General features: G+C 39.8%; 1 protein-coding gene across 3 annotated transcripts in view; it reads right to left on the bottom strand.

Annotated features, from left to right (window-relative positions):
* Positions 1 to 207: 207 nt before the first annotated feature.
* Positions 208 to 27039, bottom strand: part of ttyh2 (tweety family member 2) — a 43164-nt gene continuing 16332 nt past the window's right edge. Inside the window, exons 3-15 of one of the 3 annotated variants that reach the window (XM_054799834.1) lie at positions 25426 to 25601; positions 23296 to 23407; positions 16604 to 16824; positions 14409 to 14504; positions 11454 to 11526; positions 10516 to 10585; positions 10388 to 10443; positions 9477 to 9569; positions 9301 to 9393; positions 9103 to 9245; positions 3397 to 3579; positions 3243 to 3321; positions 208 to 841 (exon numbers count right to left, since the gene is read on the bottom strand). In XM_054799834.1, coding sequence (XP_054655809.1) covers positions 761 to 841; positions 3243 to 3321; positions 3397 to 3579; positions 9103 to 9245; positions 9301 to 9393; positions 9477 to 9569; positions 10388 to 10443; positions 10516 to 10585; positions 11454 to 11526; positions 14409 to 14504; positions 16604 to 16824; positions 23296 to 23407; positions 25426 to 25601 — 1476 coding nt within the window. In that variant the 3' untranslated portion in view covers positions 208 to 760. The other 2 variants (XM_054799833.1, XM_054799832.1) reach the window with 2 other exon arrangements.

A 27039-nucleotide genomic window follows, 5' to 3' on the forward strand; every position in this document is an offset into this window, starting at 1 on the left:
AACAAAAAATAAAACATCATGACACGTGAAAAGTACTTATTTTTCCAATCATTTGAATGTCACATAAACTTGAATTTGAGAAAAAAAATCCTTTTCTTTTTTAATCGAATATTCAGGAATTCTTGCAGCTTTGTCGACCCCTGCTGGACAAAATACGAATTACAAGCTCGCGCCATGAATTGAATAAATAATAAGAGAATAACAAGATGATATTAATACTCAAAATTAATTTATTTAACTCACAAATGGACCCCAAATCTTTCAGGTCCCACACAGGATTAAGCACCACGCCCAGTGCCCGTACACGTGGTGACATGCCCAAACAAACCAAACTGCATGTATCATTGATGATGATTAACACAATGACACACAATGAGTGGACATGAACGAGCCTTTGGAGGTATCCAAACATGATCATGAAGCCACAAAAAGAAGACAAAATAGATGAAAAATGGCACAGTGTGGTTTGGACCAATAAACGTATAAAAGTCAAATGGTGTACACGAGTGTCAGTGGAGTGCATGAAAACAAACGTAGAAACCACTGAAGAAGAATGTACTGCTTTCCTTTTCAATCATAAGAAAATATTTTTGATGACTTCAGGGGCAAAAGTGGCATTGTGGGCATAAATGTCACCAAACTTTGTGCCATTCTTTCAATTTGTTCACCTTTGACCGGCAGGTGGTCACATGACGCCTGCCAGCTGTGTGCCGCTTGGAAGACAACATCCCTGAAGAAGAACGCTCCAAATAAAACACATCTATGCTTGGAAGTCGTTCCCGAAGTGGCGACTGTGCTCGTCGGTCATGGACAAGTAGGTGGCCCTCATGCTGGGGGAGTACTGCCGGGAGGGGGTGGTGTGGGGTGGGGGAGAGCATGATGGAGGTGAGACTTCATCATATAGATCATATACTGTATATCATATAGATCATATAGAGTAGTACATCATATAGATCATATACTGTATATCATATAGATCATATAGAGTAGTACATTATATAGATCATGTACTGTATATCATATAGATCATATAGAGTAGTACATCATATAGATCATATACTGTATATCATATAGATCATATAGAGTAGTACATTATATAGATCATGTACTGTATATCATATAGATCATATAGAGTAGTACATCATATAGATCATATACTGTATATCGTATACGCTGAGCTCATACAGCAGAGACAAAGCAAGACAAGAACTACACCATAGCGCCCTCCGGTGGCCATACAGAGAAAAGCAACGTGAGGGATGGGAAGAGTTTTTAGTGAAAGAAAAACGAGACTTACTCTGCTTCTATACTGCTGAGAGTATACCTCCAAAAGTCGATAGAAATAAAAGAAGACAAACAGACAAGCAAAACAAATGAAAGGGAATGAAAGTTAGGCCAAAAAGCAGCAAGCATGGATTGAAACATTGTCGTCGTGAAGGAAGCGTTGCAGCTGCTGACTAGAAGAATGAAGCGTTGTTGGACCACCAAGGTGCGGCTCAGAACACGCCCCCTGGGGGCGGGGGGGCCGTGTTGTCATCATGATGAAATATTGAACACGTTACTTCTCCTCCCATCGCTCTGCTAACGTACGGAAATCGGTTCAGGACGTTTGAAAGGAACGAGGTGAAAAATGAAAAATCCTATTTGATACATTACCCCCCCCCCCCCCCCCCCCCCACACACACACACACACACACCTTATTATTGCCTGGCATACACTATATCATATACACTGAGTCCCCAACTAACGAACACAATTGGTTCCAGACGACCGTTCTTATGTTGAATCGTTCTTAAGTAGGAGAAAAGGTAATATTACCAATGATATAGGTACTACATGTACATGTATACATATACAGTATATGTGTATATATGTAAATATGAGTAAATAGGGGAAAAGGTAATATTACCAATGATATAGGTACTACATGTACATGTATACATATACAGTATATGTGTATGTATGTAAATATGAGTAAATAGGGGAAAAGGTAATATTACCAATGATATAGCTACTACATGTACGTGTATACATATACAGTATATGTGTATGTATGTAAATATGAGTTTGGATGCAGTAGTAATATTAAACCAGGATAATTAATGAAAAAAACAATAATAAAAGTGATATAATAATACGTAATGATAAATGTTATTTACCTTTGAAGAGGAGTGGTCGAGCATACGTCGTTGTGGAGGAGGAGGAGGAGTTATTGAAAAAAGGACAAATGGTGGTGGTGGTTAGACTCTTCTAAAAGAGGTAGTGTTCTGTGGGTGGTGTAGAATTAAGCAGGCCTATTAACTCTTCATAAACTTTAATCACACGCTCTGTCCAGGTTCTATCATAAAACTACAATGTAGCTTTCTCTCTCCTCCCTTCCTCTTCCTCTTGTTCTCCCGTTGGCCCCATTAGCAGTGTCACAGTGCCCTCTGCTGGTCAAGCATGTACAGTATAAATATGGACTTACAAGGCAAAACACATGAAAATATAGACCAGTCGGCTTGTGTTCGTATCTCCGAAAGTTCACACGTCGGATGTTCGTTAGTTGGGGACTTAGTGTATTCTATATTGTGGTAGACACTCGGGGGCATGTCTCTCACCCAGTCGGGAGTCAACTAGGGGGCGTGGTTAGGGTCCAGGTTTGGGCGCGCAAGTGTTAGCGCTAAAAAGGAGATGTTCCATCTTTGTCAAGTGGAGTAGTGTGTAGCTGGAGAATAAAGCTCTGCATGAGACCAAACCTTGAGTCTTCCTTGCAAAAAAATGAGAGGAACACTTGGAAAACACATCAGATCTACACTGGGGGAAAATGATGTTGAATATGTTTCCTGATAATAAGTGGGTGATGTATTAGTAACAAAATGATGCCACATCATTTGATAGAAATGAAAATGATCACCCTATAGAGGGGGGAAATCAAAGACACCCCAAAAATGAAAGTGAAAAAATGATGCAGCACACTGGTCCATTTAGCTAAAATGTCATTGTAGCAACTCAAAATGATTCTCAGTAGTTTGTGTGGCCCCCACGTGCTTGTACGCATGCCTGACAACGTGGGGGCATGCTCCTAATGACACTACGGATGGTGTCGCCTTTGACCTGCCCCCTCACCCTTGATGGAGAAAACTTTGCAAAAAGACAGGCTTCGCTACACGTGTTAAAACAAATCCTAAACGTTCCAGGCAGGTTTCTTTATGTTTCATTTGTGTCCAAGGGTGGGGGTTACACAAGGGGCCAGACCTACCGAGGGTGGGGGCGAGCCTCGTCCAATCAGAGGTACGTTCTCGTAGCGAGGGTTCCCCCCAAACAGGGCGTGCTGGTTCCTGAAAAAGACAAAGAACAGGAAAAAAGAAGACCATTTTTACATCCGACCGTCCCTTCCGCCAATCAAGCCTCACGTGTAGTCGCCCATGGGGGCGCTGGAGAGGGGTGGGGGCGCGGGCGGCTGGAGGCTGTTCTGGCTGCCCATGCTGCTGCTGTAGCTGCAGAAGCTGTGCATGTTAGCCTGGTTCTGGGAGCCCACTCGGTTCCGCCGCGGGTTGAAGGGGTCCTCGTCGTCCATGTCGTCGTAGTCCTGCTCCCTGAGGGCCGACATTAGAGGTTTTTAACGAGTGCGGACCAACCCCTGCCTGTAGTTGTCCTATCTTGGTCCATCCTGAGACCCTCCTGTCCTCCAAGCAACACCTCATCTTCAGGATGGATCTGCACCTCATCCCGGTACCATCTTACTGTCACATACTGACATGGCGGACAAGCCAACACTGCTTTTCTTTACCACGGGTGCCTAAAGCCTTCCCTCCCGTGTTTCCACACGGTCAAACGTGGAAGGATGCAACTTCCATGTCTTGGAAGCACATGCAGGATGCTAACACCTTAGATTTACTGCAAGCACGACTTGCTGAAAAACATTTGAGTCATAGCAACTTTTGGACCTTTTTGCAGTTTTCATTTTCCAAATATTGGAACTTTCTTCTTAAATAATCTTCATCACTTTCTTTCTTGCAGTAGTATGACTTTATTCCCATCTTATTTTTACTTTATTCTCAACCTCATTTGACAAAAATGACAACTTGATTTGGTTTTGTTTGGCTCTCAAAATATTTCATTTAAATATATATTTCTCTCCATAATATTCAACTCTATGCTACAAAAATGATTTTTCCTCATAATATTGCCAGTTAGAATTACGTTAGAATACGACTTTTTTCGATTTCTAGTTTGACTTTATTCCACTGACATTATGACTTTATTCCATTAATATTATGACTTTATTCCATTAATATTATGACCTTATTCCATTATTATTATTACTTTATTCCATTGACATTATGACTTTATTCCACTGACATTATGACTTTATTCCATTAATATTATGACTTTATTCCATTGACATTATAACTTTATTCCATTAATATGATGACTTTATTCCACTGACATTATGACTTTATTCCATTGACATTATGACTTTATTCCACTGACATTATGACTTTATTCCATTAATATTATGACTTTATTCCATTGACATTATGACTTTATTTCATTAATATTATGACTTTATTCCATTAATATTATGACTTTATGCCACTGACATTATGACTTTATTCCACTGACATTATGACTTTATTCCATTAATATTATGACTTTATTCCATTGACATTATGACTTTATTTCATTAATATTATGACTTTATTCCACTGACATTATGACTTTATTCCATTAATATTATGACTTTATTCCATTGACATTATGACTTTATTCCATTAATATTATGACTTTATTCCATTAATATTATGACCTTATTCCATTATTATTATTACTTTATTCCATTGACATTATGACTTTATTCCACCGACATTATGACTTTATTCCATTAATATTATGACTTTATTCCATTGACATTATGACTTTATTCCATTAATATTATGACTTTATTCCATTAATATTATGACTTTATTCCACTGACATTATGACTTTATTCCACTGACATTATGACTTTATTCCATTAATATTATGACTTTATTCCATTGACATTATGACTTTATTCCACTGACATTATGACTTTATTCCATTAATATTATGACTTTATTCCATTGACATTATGACTTTATTTCATTAATATTATGACTTTATTCCACTGACATTATGACTTTATTCCATTAATATTATGACTTTATTCCATTAATATTATGACTTTATTCCTTTGACATTATGACTTTATTCCATTAATATTATGACTTTATTCCATTAATATTATGACTTTATTCCACTGACATTATGACTTTATTCCACTGACATTATGACTTTATTCCATTAATATTATGACTTTATTCCATTAATATTATGACTTTATTCCATTGACATTATGACTTTATTCCATTAATATTATGACTTTATTCCATTAATATTATGACTTTATGCCACTGACATTATGACTTTATTCCACTGACATTATGACTTTATTCCATTAATATTATGACTTTATTCCATTGACATTATGACTTTATTTCATTAATATTATGACTTTATTCCACTGACATTATGACTTTATTCCATTAATATTATGACTTTATTCCATTGACATTATGACTTTATTCCATTAATATTATGACTTTATTCCATTAATATTATGACCTTATTCCATTATTATTATTACTTTATTCCACTGACATTATGACTTTATTCCCTTAATATTATGACTTTATTCCATTGACATTATGACTTTATTCCATTGACATTATGACTTTATTTCATTAATATTATGACTTTATTCCACTGACATTATGACTTTATTCCACTGACATTATGACTTTATTCCATTAATATTATGACTTTATTCCATTGACATTATGACTTTATTCCATTAATATTATGACTTTATTCCATTGACATTATGACTTTATTCCATTAATATTATGACTTTATTCCATTAATATTATGACCTTATTCCATTATTATTATTACTTTATTCCACTGACATTATGACTTTATTCCCTTAATATTATGACTTTATTCCATTGACATTATGACTTTATTCCATTGACATTATGACTTTATTTCATTAATATTATGACTTTATTCCACTGACATTATGACTTTATTCCACTGACATTATGACTTTATTCCATTAATATTATGACTTTATTCCATTGACATTATGACTTTATTCCATTAATATTATGACTTTATTCCACTGACATTATGACTTTATTCCACTGACATTATGACTTTATTTCATTAATATTATGACTTTATTCCACTGACATTATGACTTTATTCCACTGACATTATGACTTTATTCCATTAATATTATGACTTTATTCCATTGACATTATGACTTTATTCCATTCATATTATGACTTTATTCCATTGACATTATGACTTTATTTCATTAATATTATGACTTTATTCCATTGACATTATGACTTTATTCCATTGACAGTTATGACTTTATTCCATTAATATTATGACTTTATTCCACTGACATTATGACTTTATTCCACTGACATTATGACTTTATTCCATTAATATTATGACTTTATTCCATTGACATTATGACTTTATTCCACTGACATTATGACTTTATTCCATTAATATTATGACTTTATTCCATTGACATTATGACTTTATTTCATTAATATTATGACTTTATTCCACTGACATTATGACTTTATTCCATTAATATTATGACTTTATTCCATTGACATTATGACTTTATTCCATTAATATTATGACTTTATTCCATTGACATTATGACTTTATTCCATTGACATTATGACTTTATTCCATTAATATTATGACTTTATTCCATTGACATTATGACTTTATTCCATTGACAGTTATGACTTTATTCCATTAATATTATGACTTTATTCCATTAATATTATGACTTTATTCCATTGACATTATGACTTTATTCCATTAATATTATGACTTTATTCCATTGACATTATGACTTTATTCCATTGACATTATGACTTTATTTCATTAATATTATGACTTTATTCCACTGACATTATGACTTTATTCCACTGACATTATGACTTTATTCCATTAATATTATGACTTTATTCCATTGACATTATGACTTTATTCCATTAATATTATGACTTTATTCCACTGACATTATGACTTTATTCCATTGACATTATGACTTTATTCCATTAATATTATGACTTTATTCCATTGACATTATGACTTTATTCCATTGACATTATGACTTTATTCCACCGACATTATGACTTTATTCCACTGACATTATGACTTTATTCCATTAATATTATGACTTTATTCCATTAACATTATGACTTTATTCCACTGACATTATGACTTTATTCCATTAATATTATGACTTTATTCCACTGACATTATGACTTTATTCCACTGACATTATGACTTTAGTCCATTGACATTATGACTTTATTCCATTGACATTATGACTTTATTCCACTGACATTATGACTTTATTTCATTAATATTATGACTTTATTCCATTGACATCATGACTTTAGTCCATTGACATTATGACTTTATTCCATTGACATTATGACTTTATTCCACTGACATTATGACTTTATTTCATTAATATTATGACTTTATTCCATTGACATCATGACTTTAGTCCATTGACATTATGACTTTATTCCATTGACATTATGACTTTATTCCACTGACATTATGACTTTATTTCATTAATATTATGACTTTAGTCCATTGACATTATGACTTTATTCCACTGACATTATGACTTTATTTCATTAATATTATGACTTTATTCCATTGACATCATGACTTTATTCCATTGACATTATGACCTTATTCCATTAATATTATGACTTTATTCCTTTGACATTATGACTTTATTCCATTAATATTATGACTTTATTCCATTGACATTATGACTTTATTCCATTAATATTATGACTTTATTCCACTGACATTATGACTTTATTCCATTGACATTATGACTTTATTCCATTAATATTATGACTTTATTCCATTGACATTATGACTTTATTCCATTGACATTATGACTTTATTCCACCGACATTATGACTTTATTCCACTGACATTATGACTCTATTCCATTAATATTATGACTTTATTCCATTAACATTATGACTTTATTCCACTGACATTATGACTTTATTCCATTAATATTATGACTTTATTCCATTAATATTATGACTTTATTTCATTAATATTATGACTTTATTCCATTGACATTATGACTTTATTCCACCGACATTATGACTTTATTCCATTAATATTATGACTTTATTCCATTAATATTATGACTTTATTCCACTGACATTATGACTTTATTCCATTAATATTATGACTTTATTCCATTAACATTATGACTTTATTCCACTGACATTATGACTTTATTCCATTAATATTATGACTTTATTCCATTAATATTATGACTTTATTTCATTAATATTATGACTTTATTCCATTAATATTATGACTTTATTTCATTAATATTATGACTTTATTCCATTGACATTATGACTTTATTCCACCGACATTATGACTTTATTCCATTAATATTATGACTTTATTCCATTAATATTATGACTTTATTCCATTGACATTATGACTTTATTCCATTAATATTATGACTTTATTCCACTGACATTATGACTTTATTCCATGAATATTATGACCTTATTCCATTGACATTATGACTTTATTCCATTAATATTATGACTTTATTCCATTGACAGTATGACCTTATTCCATTAATATTATGACTTTATTCTCATAATATTTTGACTCTACTCTCATAACACTGTAACTTTTTCCAACCTAATTTTCCAAAAAGTACAACTTTGTTTGTTTTTGTAAAAGTATGTAAAAGTAAGTACATAAATGATGAAGTATATCAACATTATTTAAAATGGTGTTATTTTCCTCCTGATATTAATAACAATATAATCCTTGTAAAATGACAACTTCTGTCTGTTAATATTTTGACTTTATTCTTGACAAACGCCTGCTGATTTTTCCATTTTTGCAGTTGTTGTTTTGTAGTTTTCTGGTGAATGTGTGTAGTATTTTGGGCTTCATGGAAAGGTGACTTTAGCAGACAAGAAGCGGACCTGCTGGCTATCTGTGTCCAGGCTTTGGGGACGGCACACAGCATGATGGTGAAGGCACAAGCCGCCAGCATAGAGAAGAGGCACAGGTAGAGCACACCCTCCACGCCGTCGTAACACACACCCACCATGGCGTCCAAGTAGTCCTGCGTGAAGAAGAGTCAGCATGCGTGCTCTTGTGTTGTGTTGTGTGCGTTTCACCTTGTTGAGCCCCCTGCAGTCCAGCAGAGCAGTTAGCTGGTGCAGGCTGGCCTCTGAAGTGTTGAGAAGACGCTGGATGCCCAGGAGGTCTCTCTGCACAGAAGATGCCACACCACCGGCGATGAGGACAGCGGTGTTGTCAGGCGGCGAGCGTGTCATACCTGTACCATATTTACCTCCGCTGTAGGGAAGAGCGGCACGGCGAACTGCAGCAGACCCTGGATCTGGATCTGCATGGTGGTCAGAGACCTCTGGAAAAGCGTAAGAGGCTGCAAACAAGAAATGGATTACTTTTACTGTCATCAATCAGACGCATCCTTTCATGTGGAAAATGACTATTATGATTATGATTATGATTCTATAGAAATGGTTATGATGAGTCTGCAAGAGGAAGAGAAAAAAACAATTAGTAGTTGAAATAGTGAATTGAAATGTTTGTATTTATTTGTACTTTGATGTACTATTGGACACATGACAAACATAGATTAGTAATAAAGATGACATATTTCAACGTGTATGTGATTATCACGATAGATTTGCATCATAGATTTGTCTATTTTCAAGATTGAAAGCAGTCACTTCCTTTGCCCATATTTGATGTCAATATTTGATGTAACAAACTTTCCTACAAATGAAAAGAAAAACAAGAAGCACCAGAACACGTCCTCTGGGTGCCATTACGGGATGTTGTAGGACTACATTGTCACCACCAGGGGGCAACATGAGCCTAAAGATGGCCTCAACGAGCACAACCTAACATGAAGATGACAATGTCCTCCATAGTTCATGTTTATATGTCCTACATATACTGTACATACAGTAAATATGCACCTTAGTGTGTGTATATGTAGTATTTGCTGTGTATTTTAGCTTGCTGCTCAACTTTGAATGTTTACATTTACAGAGTGGACTGTTCAAACAGCAAAGACATCCATTGGACACAATGATAGCTACTGTACATAAGGTACATATCAAAGGTATAGTTATATATGTACAATATATATACATACATGTATATATATATATATATGTGTGTGTGTGTGTGTGTAGTATCATTAATGACTGTAATATTCAGAGGTGTCGGTACCTGCTGGTAAGGATTGGAGAGCGTGTGGTTGCAGTAAATGTAGTAATGAAGGATATCTGCAAGCAGACGCAACATTAGGAACACGCTGGGTGCTTATTCAGCGTTGTGAACGTGCACGAGTGCTGCACCTGTGCCCACGACACCTTTGACTTGGCTCATGATGTACTTGTCAGGCGCCACACAGAAGTCACTGGTGCCCTAAAAATAACAGGAACAGTAAAAGCAATGTGCGAGATCAATATTTCATAAGCACTTTGTGGCCGAGCCGAGGAACAGCATCTTTATCTTTATCTTTATCTTTATCTTTATCTTTATCTTTATCTCATCTTGTGAGAGCGGACCTCCGCCAAGGCTGAATGTCACCAGATTACAACATAGCCATAAATTAGCTGCAGGGTTCAAAGTTGAAGAAAAAAGTAGCGTCTTATTCGAGGGAAATGAGGCTAGTATGGATGTGAAGTACAGTGTATGTTTACTGTAGACCATGTCCACTGCTACACGTACAATGTACAGAAATCCATCAATGTAGTAAATACAGTGCACATGCTTGTGTACAGTCATGGAAAAAATAATTGGACCCCTCCTTGTTTTTCAGTCTCTTGTTCATTGTAATGCCTGCTCCAAGTGAAGGTACCTTTGTTAGGACAAATACTTGTACAATGCTAACAAATGTACCGTAGCTCATAACAAGAGCTGATATTGAGCAACTTCCATGCTTTTCTTGATGATAACCAACATTCTTACATGAGTAGCATTGGCCTGCCAAAAAGGAGCTATTTTTGTTGTCCAAACAAAGGTACCTTGAGTTGTATCAGGTACTGGAATGAAGAAGAAGCTGAAGACAAGGTACAGCAGGACGTAGATGTTCTCAAAGTAGCTGTCATGCTGATAAGTGGCGTATGTACGTGATCTATCACGCTAGACAAATTAGCATTAAAGCTAAAGTCAATAGTGTTGAACATGAAACAAGCATGATGGCTAACACGCATGCTTCACGGGTGGAAACTTGTCCTTTTGTTGGGCCAGTAACAGGAATGATGTTATGGGGGGGAGGGTAAAAACTCACCACAGCAGCGGCCAGTTCAGCTCCAAGTGAGGCCCAGCTGAGGATCAGGGTCAGCACCCCACACAGCATCATCCTGGGGAGGGGGTTAGGGTTAAAAGGTTTATCCAGGTAGACCAAGGTCCAGTACTTGTGTTTGTTTACAAAGGTTACACGGCTTTCCTGGGGGGCTTATCAGCCACAAAAAGGCAGCAAATGGGGTGTGACGTCACGACGGAGGAAGGTAAAGAGAGCAGAGGACGAGGTGATGATTAGATGATCCTCTACATGGATTGTTGTTCATGACAGCAGACAATCGTAGAAGATCATAGAAGGGCGGATGAAGAAAAGAGCTCAGAACTTGCTGATGGATTCTTTTTTCTATCCGGCATCAACGTGCAGCCGACTGGAAAAGAACATCCTGCAGGATGCAGACACGCTTGGCAAGAGGAGCTTGCAGCTAAACAAGGGGTGGCGTGCTGTTGTGCTTACTAGGCCAAGCTGAGCAATGCAGGATGACACCGTCATGCATGGATGCACTGGGGGGACGGACGGACGGACAGATGGATGGATGGAGAGACGGATGGATGGATGGATGGATGGATGGATGGATGGATGGATGGACGGACGGACGGACGGACGGACGGATGGACAGATGGATGGACAGAAGGATGAATGGATGGATGGATGGACGGACGGATGGATGTATGGACAGATGGATGGATGGATAGATGGATGGATGGATAGATGGACGGACGGACAGATGGACGGATGGACAGATGGATGGACAGATGGATGGATGGATGGATGGATGGATGGATGGATGGATAGATGGATGGATGGATGGATGGATGGACGGACGGATGGATGTATGGACAGATGGATGGACAGATGGATGGATGGATAGATGGACGGACGGACAGATGGACGGATGGACAGATGGACGGACAGATGGACGGATGGACAGATGGATGGACAGATGGATGGATGGATGGATGGATGGATGGATGGATGGATGGATGGATGGATGGATGGACGGATGGATGGACAGATGGATGGATGGATGGATGGACAGATGGATGAATGGATAGATGGATGGATGGACAGATGATGGATGGATGGATGGATGGATGGATAGATGGATGGATGGATGGACGGATGGACAGATGGATGGACGGATGGATGGATAGATGGATGGATGGATGGACAGATGGATGGACAGATGGATGGATGGACAGATGGATGGATGAATGGACAGATGGATGAATGGATGGATGGATGGATGGACGGACGGACAGATGTTGTGCTGCTTTTTATGGCCGCTGAGGCTCCCAGAGGCAGCAGCTTGGAGGACAATGAAAGCTATGGTGGATACAACAAATACACACCTCACGTTCACGTGCACAAACATGCATGGTAGTGTAGTAGCGTGTGTATATAGTGTAGTAGCGTGTATATAGTGTAATAGTGTGTGTATAGTGCAGTAGTGTGTATAGTGTAGTAGCGTGTATATAGTGTAGTAGTGTGTATATAGTATAGTAGTGTGTATATAGTGTAGTAGCGTGTATATAGTGTAATAGTGTGTGTATAGTGCAGTAGTGTGTATAGTGTAGTAGCGTGTATATAGTGTAGTAGTGTGTATATAGTATAGTAGTGTGTATATAGTGTAGTAGTGTGTGTATAGTGTAGTAGCGTGTGTATAGTGTAGTAGTGTGTATAGTGTAGTAGTGTGTATATAGTGTAGTAGTGTGTATAGTGCAGTAGTGTGTATAGTGTAGTAGCGTGTATATAGTGTAGTAGTGTGTATATAGTATAGTAGTGTGTATATAGTGTAGTAGTGTGTGTATAGTGTAGTAGCGTGTGTATAGTGTAGTAGTGTGTATATAGTGTAGTAGTGTGTATAGTGTAGTAGTGTGTATATAGTGTAGTAGCGTGTATATAGTGTAGTAGTGTGTATATAGTGTAGTAGTGTGTGTATAGTGCAGTAGCATAGTGTAGTAGCGTGTATATAGTGTAGTAGTGTGTATATAGTGTAGTAGTGGGTGTATAGTGTAGTAGTGTGTATATAGTGTAGTAGTGTGTATATAGTGTAGTAGCGTGTATATAGTGTAGTAGTGTGTGTATAGTGTAGTAGCGTGTGTATAGTGTAGTAGTGTGTATAGTGTAGTAGTGTGTATATAGTGTAGTAGCGTGTATATAGTGTAGTAGTGTGTATATAGTGTAGTAGTGTGTGTATAGTGCAGTAGCATAGTGTAGTAGCGTGTATATAGTGTAGTAGTGTGTATATAGTGTAGTAGCGTGTATATAGTGTAGTAGCGTGTATATAGTGTAGTAGTGTGTATATAGTGTAGTAGTGTGTGTATAGTGCAGTAGCATAGTGTAGTAGCGTGTATATAGTGTAGTAGTGTGTATATAGTGTAGTAGCGTGTATATAGTGTAGTAGTGGGTGTATAGTGTAGTAGTGTGTATATAGTGTAGTAGTGGGTGTATAGTGTAGTAGTGGGTGTATAGTGTAGTAGTGTGTATATAGTGTAGTAGTGTGTATATAGTGTAGTAGTGTGTGTATAGTGTAGTAGTGTGTATATAGTGTAGTAGTGTGTCTAGTGTAGTAGTGTGTATATAGTGTAGTAGCGTGTATATAGTGTAGTAGTGTGTGTATAGTGTAGTAGTGTGTATATAGTGTAGTAGTGTGTCTAGTGTAGTAGTGTGTATATAGTGTAGTAGCGTGTATATAGTGTAGTAGCGTAGTGTAGTAGCATGTATATAGTGTAGTAGTGGGTGTATAGATGTGTGTATGGCGTGGTGTGTGATTTGTGTAAAAGCGGGCATGGGCATGGGCATGGGCATGGCATGGGCATGGGCAAGGGCATGGGCGTGTCTTCCACACATGCGGGCTGCTGGTGTTGGGGAGACGGACACGACAGGAAGTGGTTGTGTTCCAGGTTGTGTGTGTTGCGTGAAGGTGTGATGCGCACGTACGTGGTCAGCAGCCACCGAGACTGCTTGGCGAGGCCCAGACAAGCCAGCAGGCAGATGATGAGGTCCAGGATGAGGAGCAGCAGGTACCCCAGCCACCTGGAACACAGCAACACACTCACAGTACCCCACCCCCGCCAAAAAGTCCTACACATCACATGACATGACATCACATGACATCCAGCAGTTTGCTAGCTTTTCCAATGGTAACAAACGATCACATCTTATTTTGCTACTACTTACAGTTTTTTCCAATTGCTAAAACACTAAAACGACATGCGTAGCACAATTATTTAAAGTGACACACAGAGAGCAAAAGCTCTTCTCAAGTCTCCAAAACTCTAAACACATGTTCTGCTTTACACACATTTTGCAATTCAAAATGGCACTTTTTAAATGCACTGAACACGCTTCTCTGCATAAGACACTACAATCTGACATAAAGTCACATGTTAGGAATTTCAAATGACAGTACAAGAGCTAATTGGCCAATGTATGTGCCACCTGGCCCAACACCTCAATGCTTATTTGTTAGCACTTGAGTCAGGAAGCAAGCACGAGGAAAAGACAACAAGTGCGTTCTTTTGGGCACGGCACTGAAAGGAATACGCCTGGCAGCTCTTTGTGTGCATGCGTGTTGTTCAGGCTATGGAAGAGGCATGTGATGAGATTGGTGTGGGTGACATTCAGGGGTGGATACGGCACTCAAGGCGCTTCTTTCCCTCCATGTCTGGCAAGGGAAGATATTGCCTGTGATGTGGACGAGGCGTTGTGGCCACACCCAGCTGTGCGGCAAGATGCTGCCTCATTTTTCTTGCCTCTTTTTTTATATATTTTTTAAAATATATTTTTTCTGCACATTTTTTCTGCAATTTTCTTTTTCAGTTTACTGTTTGGTGAGCGTATATTTGTTTGTTTGTATATTTGTAAACATATCTGCGGTGCATATGTTGCACTGACTTGTTGGTGAAAAATAAAAGTACATGTTTCAACAGCGTGTGTATCTGCAAATATTTCTGTGCATGTGAACAATCTGAAGACTGCACTACAGTTTGAACTATTTTGGTATTATGGCAAAGCATACTAAAGATGAGAGTGCTTTTCATTATGCCCAACAGTGTGTAGTTGATTAGACATGCGTTTTGTTATATGAATGACGTGTGTGCAACTTGGTACAAAAGTTTGATTTTGATGAAGCTATATGTAGTTTTGGTTGCAGTGCTTCATTTTGCAGGATATATGAGGGATTTTGCAGTTCGGGTGTGTGGTTTTATGAATTGTGTTAAGTATTTTGATAAAACCAGCCTAGCTTGCAAAATTGTGTTTTAGCAATTGGAAAAAACTGTAACAACACATACCTACACCTCAAAGCCCCGCCCCCACCATCTGTCAACCCCAGGAGGCGGGCCCAGATGGTGCCTGATCAATGGATCAAAGGTCATACGAGGGAAGGGGTGGGTGCATATTTGCATCCTCCATTGTGCTTCATTTCCTTTTTATTTCCATCCTCACCAACAAAGTCCCACCACTGCAAGTCCAGTTGAGCCCAAACGAGTCAGTGTTGGTCTTACATACGCTTTATCCAATCAGAAACATGGACACACCCACCAAGCAACTTCCACTGCTTCTAATAAGCTTTCATCCCATCCTGGCAGTCCGCTGCACACATAGAACCATACTTCAGGCCGCTGATGAACACATACACGCACACGCAGACGCACACCAGACAGGAGTCCATGACACGTGCTTTCATCGTGCTGTTTTGTGTGTCTGTAGCTTGAATGCTAATGCTAACCATGCTATGGTGTACTTTTGAGTGTGCAGCCACGTAGTAGGCGGCACATACCACATAAAGGTAGTACAAGTATGCATAGTACAAGTACATGTATGAACGTAGTTTGCATTCAGCAGCGGGACAGGAGGACACAAACGTTAGCATAGCTAACATTACACTTGCATTTTAACACCAACATCATGCTAGCTGAGCGTATTTGCTGAAGAACAAGTAAACGATCAAACTTACAGATTTTAAGATGTGCAGTGAAGCCTGCTTTTGTGCAAAGCTGTTTTCACAAGCTGTGACCTCAACACCAACCCCGCCCCCGTGGATTTTGGTGTATGATGCAAGTCCTTTTGTCTTCTTCAAATGCTAGCATGTCACCTGGCAACAAAAAGGAAGAAGGTCTGGCGCTCCTCACCTGTAGTACTCCACGCTCGCCGTGAGGTCGGCCACGGACGCCAGGTCCACGTCGGCCCGCGCCCAGTCGGGCAGGCCCAGCAGCTGCTTGATGACGTTGTCGGCCATCTGCTGCATGAACTGCAGGGTCTGAACGTAGTCGCCGCGCGTGGCGAAGATCTCGTCCAGCCTGGCCAGGTGCTGATGCAGACCGCTCTTCATGCTGCCCATGGTGGTCGTCACCTGCAGCTCCCCAGGCAAGACACACGTGATAAGGATATGAACAGACACCTCCCCATCATACGAGGCTTATACATCACACAGTGGGACTCTTTCCTGAATCGTTGTTAGCACTTATGCTAACTTCCTTGACCTGGCCACAGATGCTCACTTTTTCTCATTCATGCCTTCCAAAACCAAAACATGATTTTTGCCATTGGGAATCACGTCAGTTTAATCCATGTGTTGCAGACACCCCCAACATAAACAAAAACAGCATTGTAGGGAATCATTGTGGTCCAGTGAGCCAGCAATGCATCGCATCAGTGACAACACATAGACAGTGGAGCCAGGCAAAATGTGTAAACAAAGTGCAAGCTAATGTGAGTCCAGCTGCCATGGATAGCTTTAGACTGAGACAAGCTGTCATCAGTTGACTTACACACTGTTTTTCAGAGCTAGCCGATGTGCTTGCTGACATATTTAACCTGTCGCTTGCAGAAGCATCTGTACCGACCTGCTTTAAGTCCACCACCATAGTGCCCGTACCCAAGAAGAGCAACGTGACCTGCTTGAATGACTATCGCCCTATAGCACTCACTCCTATTGTAATGAAGTGCTTTGAAAGAATAGTCATGACCCACATCAAAAAGAGCATCCCGGCCACTGTGGACCCTCTACAGTTTGCATATCGCCAGAACCGGTCCACGGATGATGCAGTCAACACTGCCATCCACACAGCCCTTTCTCACCTACAGGGCCAGGACACATATGTCAGAATGCTATTTATAGACTATAGCTCTGCTTTTAATACAGTCAGCCCCCACAAACTCACAAATAAGCTCCTCACACTTGGCCTGTCTCCCTCCCTCTGTAACTGGGTGTTTAACTTTCTCACAGGCAGGCCCCAGTCAGTCAGAGTCCACAACCGCACATCCAGCTCAAGAATTGTGAGCACTGGGACCCCACAGGGGTGTGTGCTGAGTCCACTCCTCTACACGCTCTTCACCTACGATTGCGTGGCCTCCCAGAACAACACCAGCATCATTAAATTTGCGGATGACACTACAGTCATCGGCCTGATCACTGGTGGTGTTGAAACATCATACAGAAGAGAGGTGGCGGACCTCATAGCTTGGTGTCGTGATAACAATCTCCTTCTCAATACAGATAAGACTAAAGAGATGATCATCGACCCAAGAACAAGGGAAAAGGAGCCGCATAGACCCCTGTTTATTGATGAGACTGAGGTGGAGAGGGTGAAAACCTTCAAGTTCCTTGGCACACACATCAGCGAGGACCTCACCTGGTCTCACAACACCCAACAAATTCTGAAGAAGTCCCAAAGGAGACTGTACTTCCTGAGAAGACTGAGGAAATTTGGCATGTCCACCACAATCCTGAGTTGCTTCTACAGATACACTATGGAAAGTGTCCTTACCGCCTCCATCACTGTTTGGTACGGTAACTGTACGACACGTGATAGGAAGGCACTCCAGCGGGTGATCAAGACCTCACAGAACATTGTTGGGGCAGCCCTCCCCTCACTGCAAGACATTTATAAAACTAGAGTCCTACGAAGAACACACAACCTCATCAAGGACAGCACACATCCACAACACTCATTATTCACACTCCTACCGTCAGGCAGACGCTACAGGAGTTTGAAGTCCAGGACCACAAGGCTGGCAAACAGCTTTTACCCACAGGCCATCAGGCTTCTCAACGAAGCACTCACACACGCCGCACGCAACACACGCACACACTCATAGCACTTTATTTATTTATTTATTTATTTATTTGTATTAATGTCTCTTCTGTTGTTGTTGCTTAATTTATTGTTATTAATGTTTCTTCTTTTATTGGTATTTATGTTTCTTATGTTCTTATTCATTTTCTGGTGTTTTCTTTTTTGGGAGAATGAACAGAACAAGAATTTCATTGCATAGCAGAACCACCTGTTTTACTGTGCATATGACAATAAAACTCTTCAATCTTGAGTCTTGACATGTATGCTAGCATTGGCAAGGCAGCCTGTAGGGGGCACCACTGATGTCACTTACATGGCGTACATGACAGTACAAGCGTTTGGTATCATAATAATACATCACGATATGAGACAAATCAACTTTCATAAGCCAACTAGACAGGAAGTGAGAGAAATATTAGAGCGCTAGTTGATGACATCATTCAAAGAAAGCAGTCATGTGATCAAACAAGGAAGGGAAGGTGAGAAAGTGCCAGTCATCCTCTGGTTGCTCTCGATCCTAACGTGATTCCCGGCGATGGAGCAGATATGATTCCCACTTGCCGTCTCCTCTGATTTCATCTCAGCCATGATTGGCTGTGGGAGGCTGGGTGCAAAGCACTTTTTACTCCTCCATTTTTATCTCTAAAAAAAGTCAAGAAACAAAAGCGAGGATGCAACACGTCAGAGAATTCATCCCAACCTCCCTCAGCCTAACCGGGAGCGTACAGGAAAGCTCATGCAAGCTTCATGAGGAAGCCGCAGCGTGAAAAGGAACACCACTCGGCCTCTCGGTCACCCCAGAAACAGCATCCTCGAGAAGAACATCTTCCTCTAGAAGCTCCTCCAGCGCCCAGCTTTTAAGATGACATGATGAAACACCAGGGCATGAAGGTGCTCGGTCGCACCATTCACCTCAAGCAGGAAGTGGGTGTCGGCCTCAACAAAAGATGACAATGGAAGCAGCTGAAGAAGATCCTTCCTTCCAAGTAGGTCCGTCACCATGATTGATCAATGATTGATTAAAGGATGAAAACCAGCTGTATCGTGACCACGCCCTGGATAAACGCACATGCATGCGCATGAGAGTGAGCCCTCCTGTCCTCTCATCTCGCCTCTTGGTGGAGGCGGGGCTACTAGTGAGCGGACACGGGATGCTAGCACCAAATGATCCTGGTGAGAAAGCACATGCTAACATGAGTGAAGGAACAGAAGCCATGGTTTCTGAGGTGAACGCAGCACCCCAGTGTGGGAACATTTGGCTTTTAAACAGAATGAACAAGGTGAGCGCATGAACACCACCACCAAAAAAACTACCGATGGAGGTGCTCGGGTAGCGGAGCCTTCGTCCCGACAGTCAACGCTTACTGAGGCGTTTGGTCGGCCAAAACAAACAAGACACAGACCGTGTGGCTGGCTACCTTGCATAAGAAATGCAACCATTCAATACGTGAGATGGCATACATTTTAAACAACATACAATATGTTCAGGAAACTTCTGTATCCAGCTAATGTGGCTCACACAGCTGCACTATACTTCAGTGCCATCTTCCACGGGGTGCAGGATAGTGAGTGCAGGAACTTCGGAGGAACATAGGAAGCACTTGGAGATGCTGGATTGTCCAAAGCATGTTTGATCAAAGTGTGGACCCAGACCACCAGTCCACCAACTTTCTCCATACAATGGAGTTCTTCTTTCTGCTCCAAATGTCACTTTGGTCCCTTGAGAGCATCTAAAAAGCATCCTGCTTGGCCAGGCTCCATCAACACACGATCAGCATATCTTCCAGACTGTGGCCAATCACGGTCGTCCCGCCAAGAAAGTCCACAAAAGCTCTCCAAAGGCCAGTGAGGCCTCCATTCTTCATTTGCACATCTTGCTCTGCCAATCAGAAGATTGCATTCTTGTTCATTTTGTTTCCTCTGCAAACGGTTGGCGGGTCAGAGGGGGGTGGTGGGACTGCGGCACACTGGAGTCTTTGTCCCGCCTAAGCAGTGGACTCCTTAGCAGTCTATTTGCCGTGCACTCCCCCCAGGAAAGCACCGAGCGTGAGAGTCCCCAAATAAAGAAGGTCACATCCAATTACGCAGCGGCTGGACTTCACACGTCTCTCAGGATGGACAAAACCATGGAGGTGTCATGGAGGTGAGAGGCACACCTGTCCTTATTTTATTAGGAAGTACCTGCACGTGTTTCAGCTCAGGTAACGCGACCTTCTCAATGTCTGCTAGCCTCAGGTACCAACATCCTGTATTTGCTGTGTCGTCATGTTCCTAAAAACAACACAAACTAACACACATGACCTGAGCAGGAGGCAGCCTGGCATGACAGACACCGTCACACCCTCCCTTTCATCAACGTACATACAGTATATACACATACATATATACACATGTATATACACATATACACATACATATATATATACATATATATATGTATATACACACACACACATATATATACATACATATACATATATACATATACACACACACACATATATACACATGTATATACACATTTACACACATACATATATATATATACATATATACATATATACACATATACACACATACACTTATACATACATATATACACACATATACATATACATATATACATATATACACATATATATATACACATATATACAAACATATACATATACATATATACATACATATACACATACATATATATACACATATATATACACATATACACATACACATTTACATATATACACATATATATACACATACACATGTATACAGTCAAACCTGTCTTAGCGGCCACCTTTATAGAACAGCCACCTGCCTATAGCAGCCACTGAAAAATCCCCCCCGCAAATGTACATGTTATAGACCCTGTGTATAGCAGTCACCTGTCCAACGCAGCCAGCGGCCACCCATTTTGTCTCCCTTGGTCAATATCTGACCGCATATAGCGGCCAAATTACCAACTCAAGTAGAAGCTTCATGCACGAGAAAGTTTTGTTTTTCAATCAATGAAGCCGTCGTGTGTAGACTTTAATTACTTTAATTGAAAATTCACAGTTTTGCATGTCCAAAAAGGAGTAGTAAGAAGCAAAGCTTATTTAATCCTACCCCTCATCAGTTTCACATCAGTTGCAATACATTTATTCACCTCTTGTTCTTCCAAGTGTACTTTGTAGGTCTACATGACAATGTAGTGCAATCATAGCCAAGGTTTTTACTTACTAAAAGGAAGCTAGAGGCTTAATAATAACTGATAGAATATATCCACCACCCACAGAACAAAGCTGTGCTAGTAATGTCTTACGCTTGTTTTTATATTTTACTTTTTATACGGCAGAGTGTCATTACAGCTTTAGTTCATCAGGAAGTGACGGGAAGTGACGGTGGGCGTCCCGAGCAGGAGAGCTAGGCTCAGTGCTAGCTGTGAGTTTGGAGAGAGTTGGGAAGTGTGTTTATGTTGGCGTGGATGTAAAGTCCTGCAGTGTTCTCCGCTGTTAATAAAGCCATTAAAGTGCATCGGCGACGTGAGTCTCTCCTTCCCCACAACAAGCGGCATTACAGTATTGACCAGTGCACACCAGGAAATAAACGGTGTCATTTCTTACAGGCATTGGCTGGACAGCTATGTAGTGGGGCTTGTTTAACCTTTGCCTTGTGGGCAAGCAGGAAGGAGAGACGATGCTGAGAGATGTGTGTGTGTTCTGAGCTGCTGTCTGGTGGCCGCGTTCAATAAATAAAGTTGGCAGAAGCAACAGGAGAAGTTTCCTTCTTTGCTTCGGAGCTGAATAACACTGACAAGTTAACAGACTAGTAGCGAACGGAAAAGAAGACGGCTTTGTTTGTGTGGAATACAGAAGATGAGGACTTTGATGGATTTGTGGATGAGGATTGATGAAAAATAACGTGAGTACATTCTAAAATACTTCAATTAAGTACAACCGAATTCATTTTTGCTCCCGCTGCCGCATGCATGCTAGCGTATGTTTTTTTTATTGTAGCGTCGCTGGGAGCACGTCCTGTTCCCAGCATACTTTGCGGTAATGTTTTGGTGCAAATGCTCTTAAAGTTACATGTTTGACCAGGAAATAGCAAGCTCAAAAGAAGACGGCTTTTTTATGTGGAACAACTGACAGTTTGTGTGGATCTTGTGAATGATTGTGACTGAGCTAGGACTCAGTAACTAAAGTCTACACACGACGCCGTCATTGATTGAAAAACAAAACTTTTTCGTGCATGAAGCTTCTACTTGAGTTGGTAATTTGGCCGCTATATGCGGTCAGATATTGACCAAGGGAGACAAAATGGGTGGCCGCTGGCCGCGTTGGACAGGTGACTGCTATACACAGGGTCTATAACATGTACATTTGCTGGGGTGATTTTTCAGTGGCTGCTATAGGCAGGTGGCCGTTCTATAAAGGTGGCCGCTAAGACAGGTTTGACTATATATATATACATACACACACATATACACATATACATAGAGTATATACATATATACATCCATAGAGTATATACGTACATACATACTGTACATAGAGTATATAGAGTAGAGTATTCATTGTATGTACAGTCGATGTTTGCCGTTAGTATGGATACGTAGAGATAAAGCAAGCAGATCCAGTAGAGCTGACATGACAACACATAAGTTGAGGTGCTCCATGTCCTTCATGTGTTGATGATGTCCAGGAGAACAAGAGGATGAATGTTCCTCCAACAGTGTGGGTGGGCTGTGTTTTACCTACCAGGCCGTCCACGCCGGCCAGCGTGTTGTTGGCGTTGTAGAGGGAGTAGGTCAGCTGATACACGCCGTCGTTGGTCTCGCTGTTGCCATAGAAACCCACGCCCACTGCCACACTGCAGAGACGGAAGAGAGCGTTACTGGCAGGGAAGGGGTCGCAACACTCCTCTACATAAACACATCCATCATTAGCTAGCTAGCTCCTGTTAGCATAGCAGCGTCTTAAAACGCTGACCGCACTAATGATTGATCCTAGATCAACATCCCATCCATCCCAAAACATCACCAGACAGCAACAGAAGGTGGGGTTCAGGTTAGTAGCAGAAAGGAAGTGCTCAGGTACACCCCAAAGATGCTTACTCCTAAAAAATACCACCTATTTTCAATGGAAAGAAGAAAAACAGTCCACTTGTGTGCCTGCTAAGCAAGACTCCATCTTATCTGGTCAGACTACACATGCTGCTTTTTCTTTGGCTTTTTGTAACACGAACACTCAAGGAAACCATAAAGCTGGGAAAGGTACTTGGTGTAAGCAGCTGTAGCGGTAGCATAGCATGGTAGCATAGCATGGTAGCATAGCTACATACATGCCCATCCTGGCTGCTCAGTACAACATGGCCACTTTTCATGTACTAAACACATTATTATTATGATTATTATGATTATTATGATTATTATTATTATCATCATCAATAATATGGAAGACTTTGCATTATGCTGAATCACTTAGCAATGTGGAAGTCTGACATGAGATATGATCTTTCTTATGAAATATGATCTTTCTAATGAATGGTATGAAATATGATATTGCTGTGCTGCACATGCTGTGTTTGTATGACAGCAACAATGGCAGCATAGAATCACATCCTACTGAATCCACTCTCATCGTTTCAACAACAACAATTCTCATTAGCATTTAGCCTGCAGCTAAAGCTAGCGCACACGCAGCAGGTTGGAATGTAGCGCTCGGGGGAAACGTGCATAGGAAAGCTGGGTGCGGGTGGGGGGTTTAAAGACATGACATCAATAAATAAAAAGGTTTGCAGAGAGGGAGGGATGGAGTGAGAAGGTGGGCTGAAATAATTCGGACAAACAAATTGGAACATGTTCTCAATTCATGCACGGCCCCTTCAGCTGCCATAATAACACACCTTTACACGCACATGACTTTCATTGGATGCTCCTCCTTGCTGATAAAACATGCTAACCATGTGGTGCTAAAAGATGGATGCTAACCATGTGGTGCTTAAAGATGGATGCTAACCATGTGGTGCTAAAAGATGGATGCTAACCATGTGGTGCTAAAAGAGCATCACAAATTGGAGCAGCTGTCACGCCAGGAACCACAAAGCGCAGGAGAGATGGAGAATTTGGAAAACAAAATGCTCAGTCAGCAGCAGACAGACAAAAGAGCTGCTGGCTAAAACTGCTCGTTTTAAAAAAACATTTCTATTTTCACCCAAACTGGCTGCCACCATTGTCCTGAACCAAAGAGAAGCCATGATGTCATGCTGCGCTATGCTATGCTGTGCTGTGATGCATCATCAAGTTGACAACATGGATCCTTCCTGCTACATCTTCTTCTTCTCTTCTAATGTGTTCATTAGCAAGGGCAAACAGACAGCGCCAAATCTATTCATGGCGGTCCTCGTGTAACCCACCAGCTTCATGTTGCCCGTGTAGGGGCTCAAATGCAGGACCTTCGGAATGGGAGAAGAGAGCGCCGAGCGTTCGGCGCAGCTCTTAAGGCGGAGGGAGCGATGCTTTACCAACGTACACTGGCATAGCCACACTGGCTGGCATCCATGACACTCGTTCATGAAACAAAGTAAATAAGGTTTTTGGTGCCATCTACCAAGTTTTGCTGAATGGTTTATGTGCAACCACGTTAGCTAGCTAACTAGTTAGCTACGTAAATAATGAACTGGGTTCAATAATAAGCCAACTGTTAGCTTCTCAGTGAGCTAGCATGCTAGTTGCTGGTTCATGAAGGCTAATGTAAACACAAGTCAATTATTCTTTCTAAACTTTTATTGACAAAGTTTGACAAACATTCGTTTGGTAGTTTTTAATGAACAAGCTAGCTAGCTGGCTAACTCCATTTTCATTTGTGAGAATGTGCAGACTTTCTTACCATGTGACCAGGCCGGCGCTGACGGCCAACCAGGTGACGCAGCAGGACGTGGGCTTCTTGCCGTCCTCGTCCCCCTCGTCCTTGCGGCGGCAGCAGAGGCAGCTGAGGTAGACGGCCAGACACAAGAGGTTCACGCCGAGCGCCGCCGCCGCCATGCAGCACACAAACAGCAGAGACTGTGCAACACAACAACACAACTCTATTAGATTCTAATAACATAACTCAATTAGACAAATAAGACAGACAGACAACATACACAAGATGGACAGGATGGACACGTATACCATATACACATATACAATATACACGTACACCATATACACGTATACCATATACACATATACCATATACACATATACAATATACACGTACACCATATACACGTATACCATATACACATATACCATATACACATATACAATATACACGTACACCATATACACGTATACCATATACACATATACCATATACACATATACAATATACACGTACACCATATACACGTATACCATATACACATATACCATATACACATATACAATATACACGTACACCATATACACGTATACCATATACACATATACCATATACACGTATACAATATACACGTATACCATATACACATACACCATATACACATATACCATATACACATATACAATATACACGTATACCATATACACATATACAATATACACATATACCATATACACATATACAATATACACGTATACCATATACACATATACCATATACACATATACAATATACACGTATACCATATACACATATACAATATACACATATACCATATACACATATACAATATACACGTATACCATATACACATATACAATATACACATATACCATATACACATATACAATATACACGTATACCATATACACGTATACCATATACACATATACCATATACACATATACAATATACACGTATACCATATACACATATACCATATACACATATACAATATACACGTATACCATATACACATATACAATATACACATACACCATATACACATATACAATATACACATACACCATATACACGTATACCATATACACGTATACCATATACACATATACAATATACACATACACCATATACACGTATACCATATACACGTATACCATATACACATATACCATATACACATATACAATATACACGTATACCATATACACATATACCATATACACATATACAATATACACATACACCATATACACATATACAATATACACGTATACCATATACACATATACAATATACACGTATACCATATACACGTATACCATATACACGTATACCATATACACATATACAATATACACGTATACCATATACACGTATACCATATACACATATACAATATACACGTATACCATATACACATATACAATATACACATACACCATATACACGTATACCATATACACATATACCATATACACATATACAATATACACGTATACCATATACACATATACCATATACACATATACAATATACACGTATACCATATACACATATACAATATACACATACACCATATACACGTATACCATATACACATATACAATATACACG

Source organism: Dunckerocampus dactyliophorus, chromosome 15 (assembly GCF_027744805.1).
Source record: "Dunckerocampus dactyliophorus isolate RoL2022-P2 chromosome 15, RoL_Ddac_1.1, whole genome shotgun sequence".
Lineage (NCBI taxonomy): Eukaryota > Metazoa > Chordata > Actinopteri > Syngnathiformes > Syngnathidae > Dunckerocampus > Dunckerocampus dactyliophorus.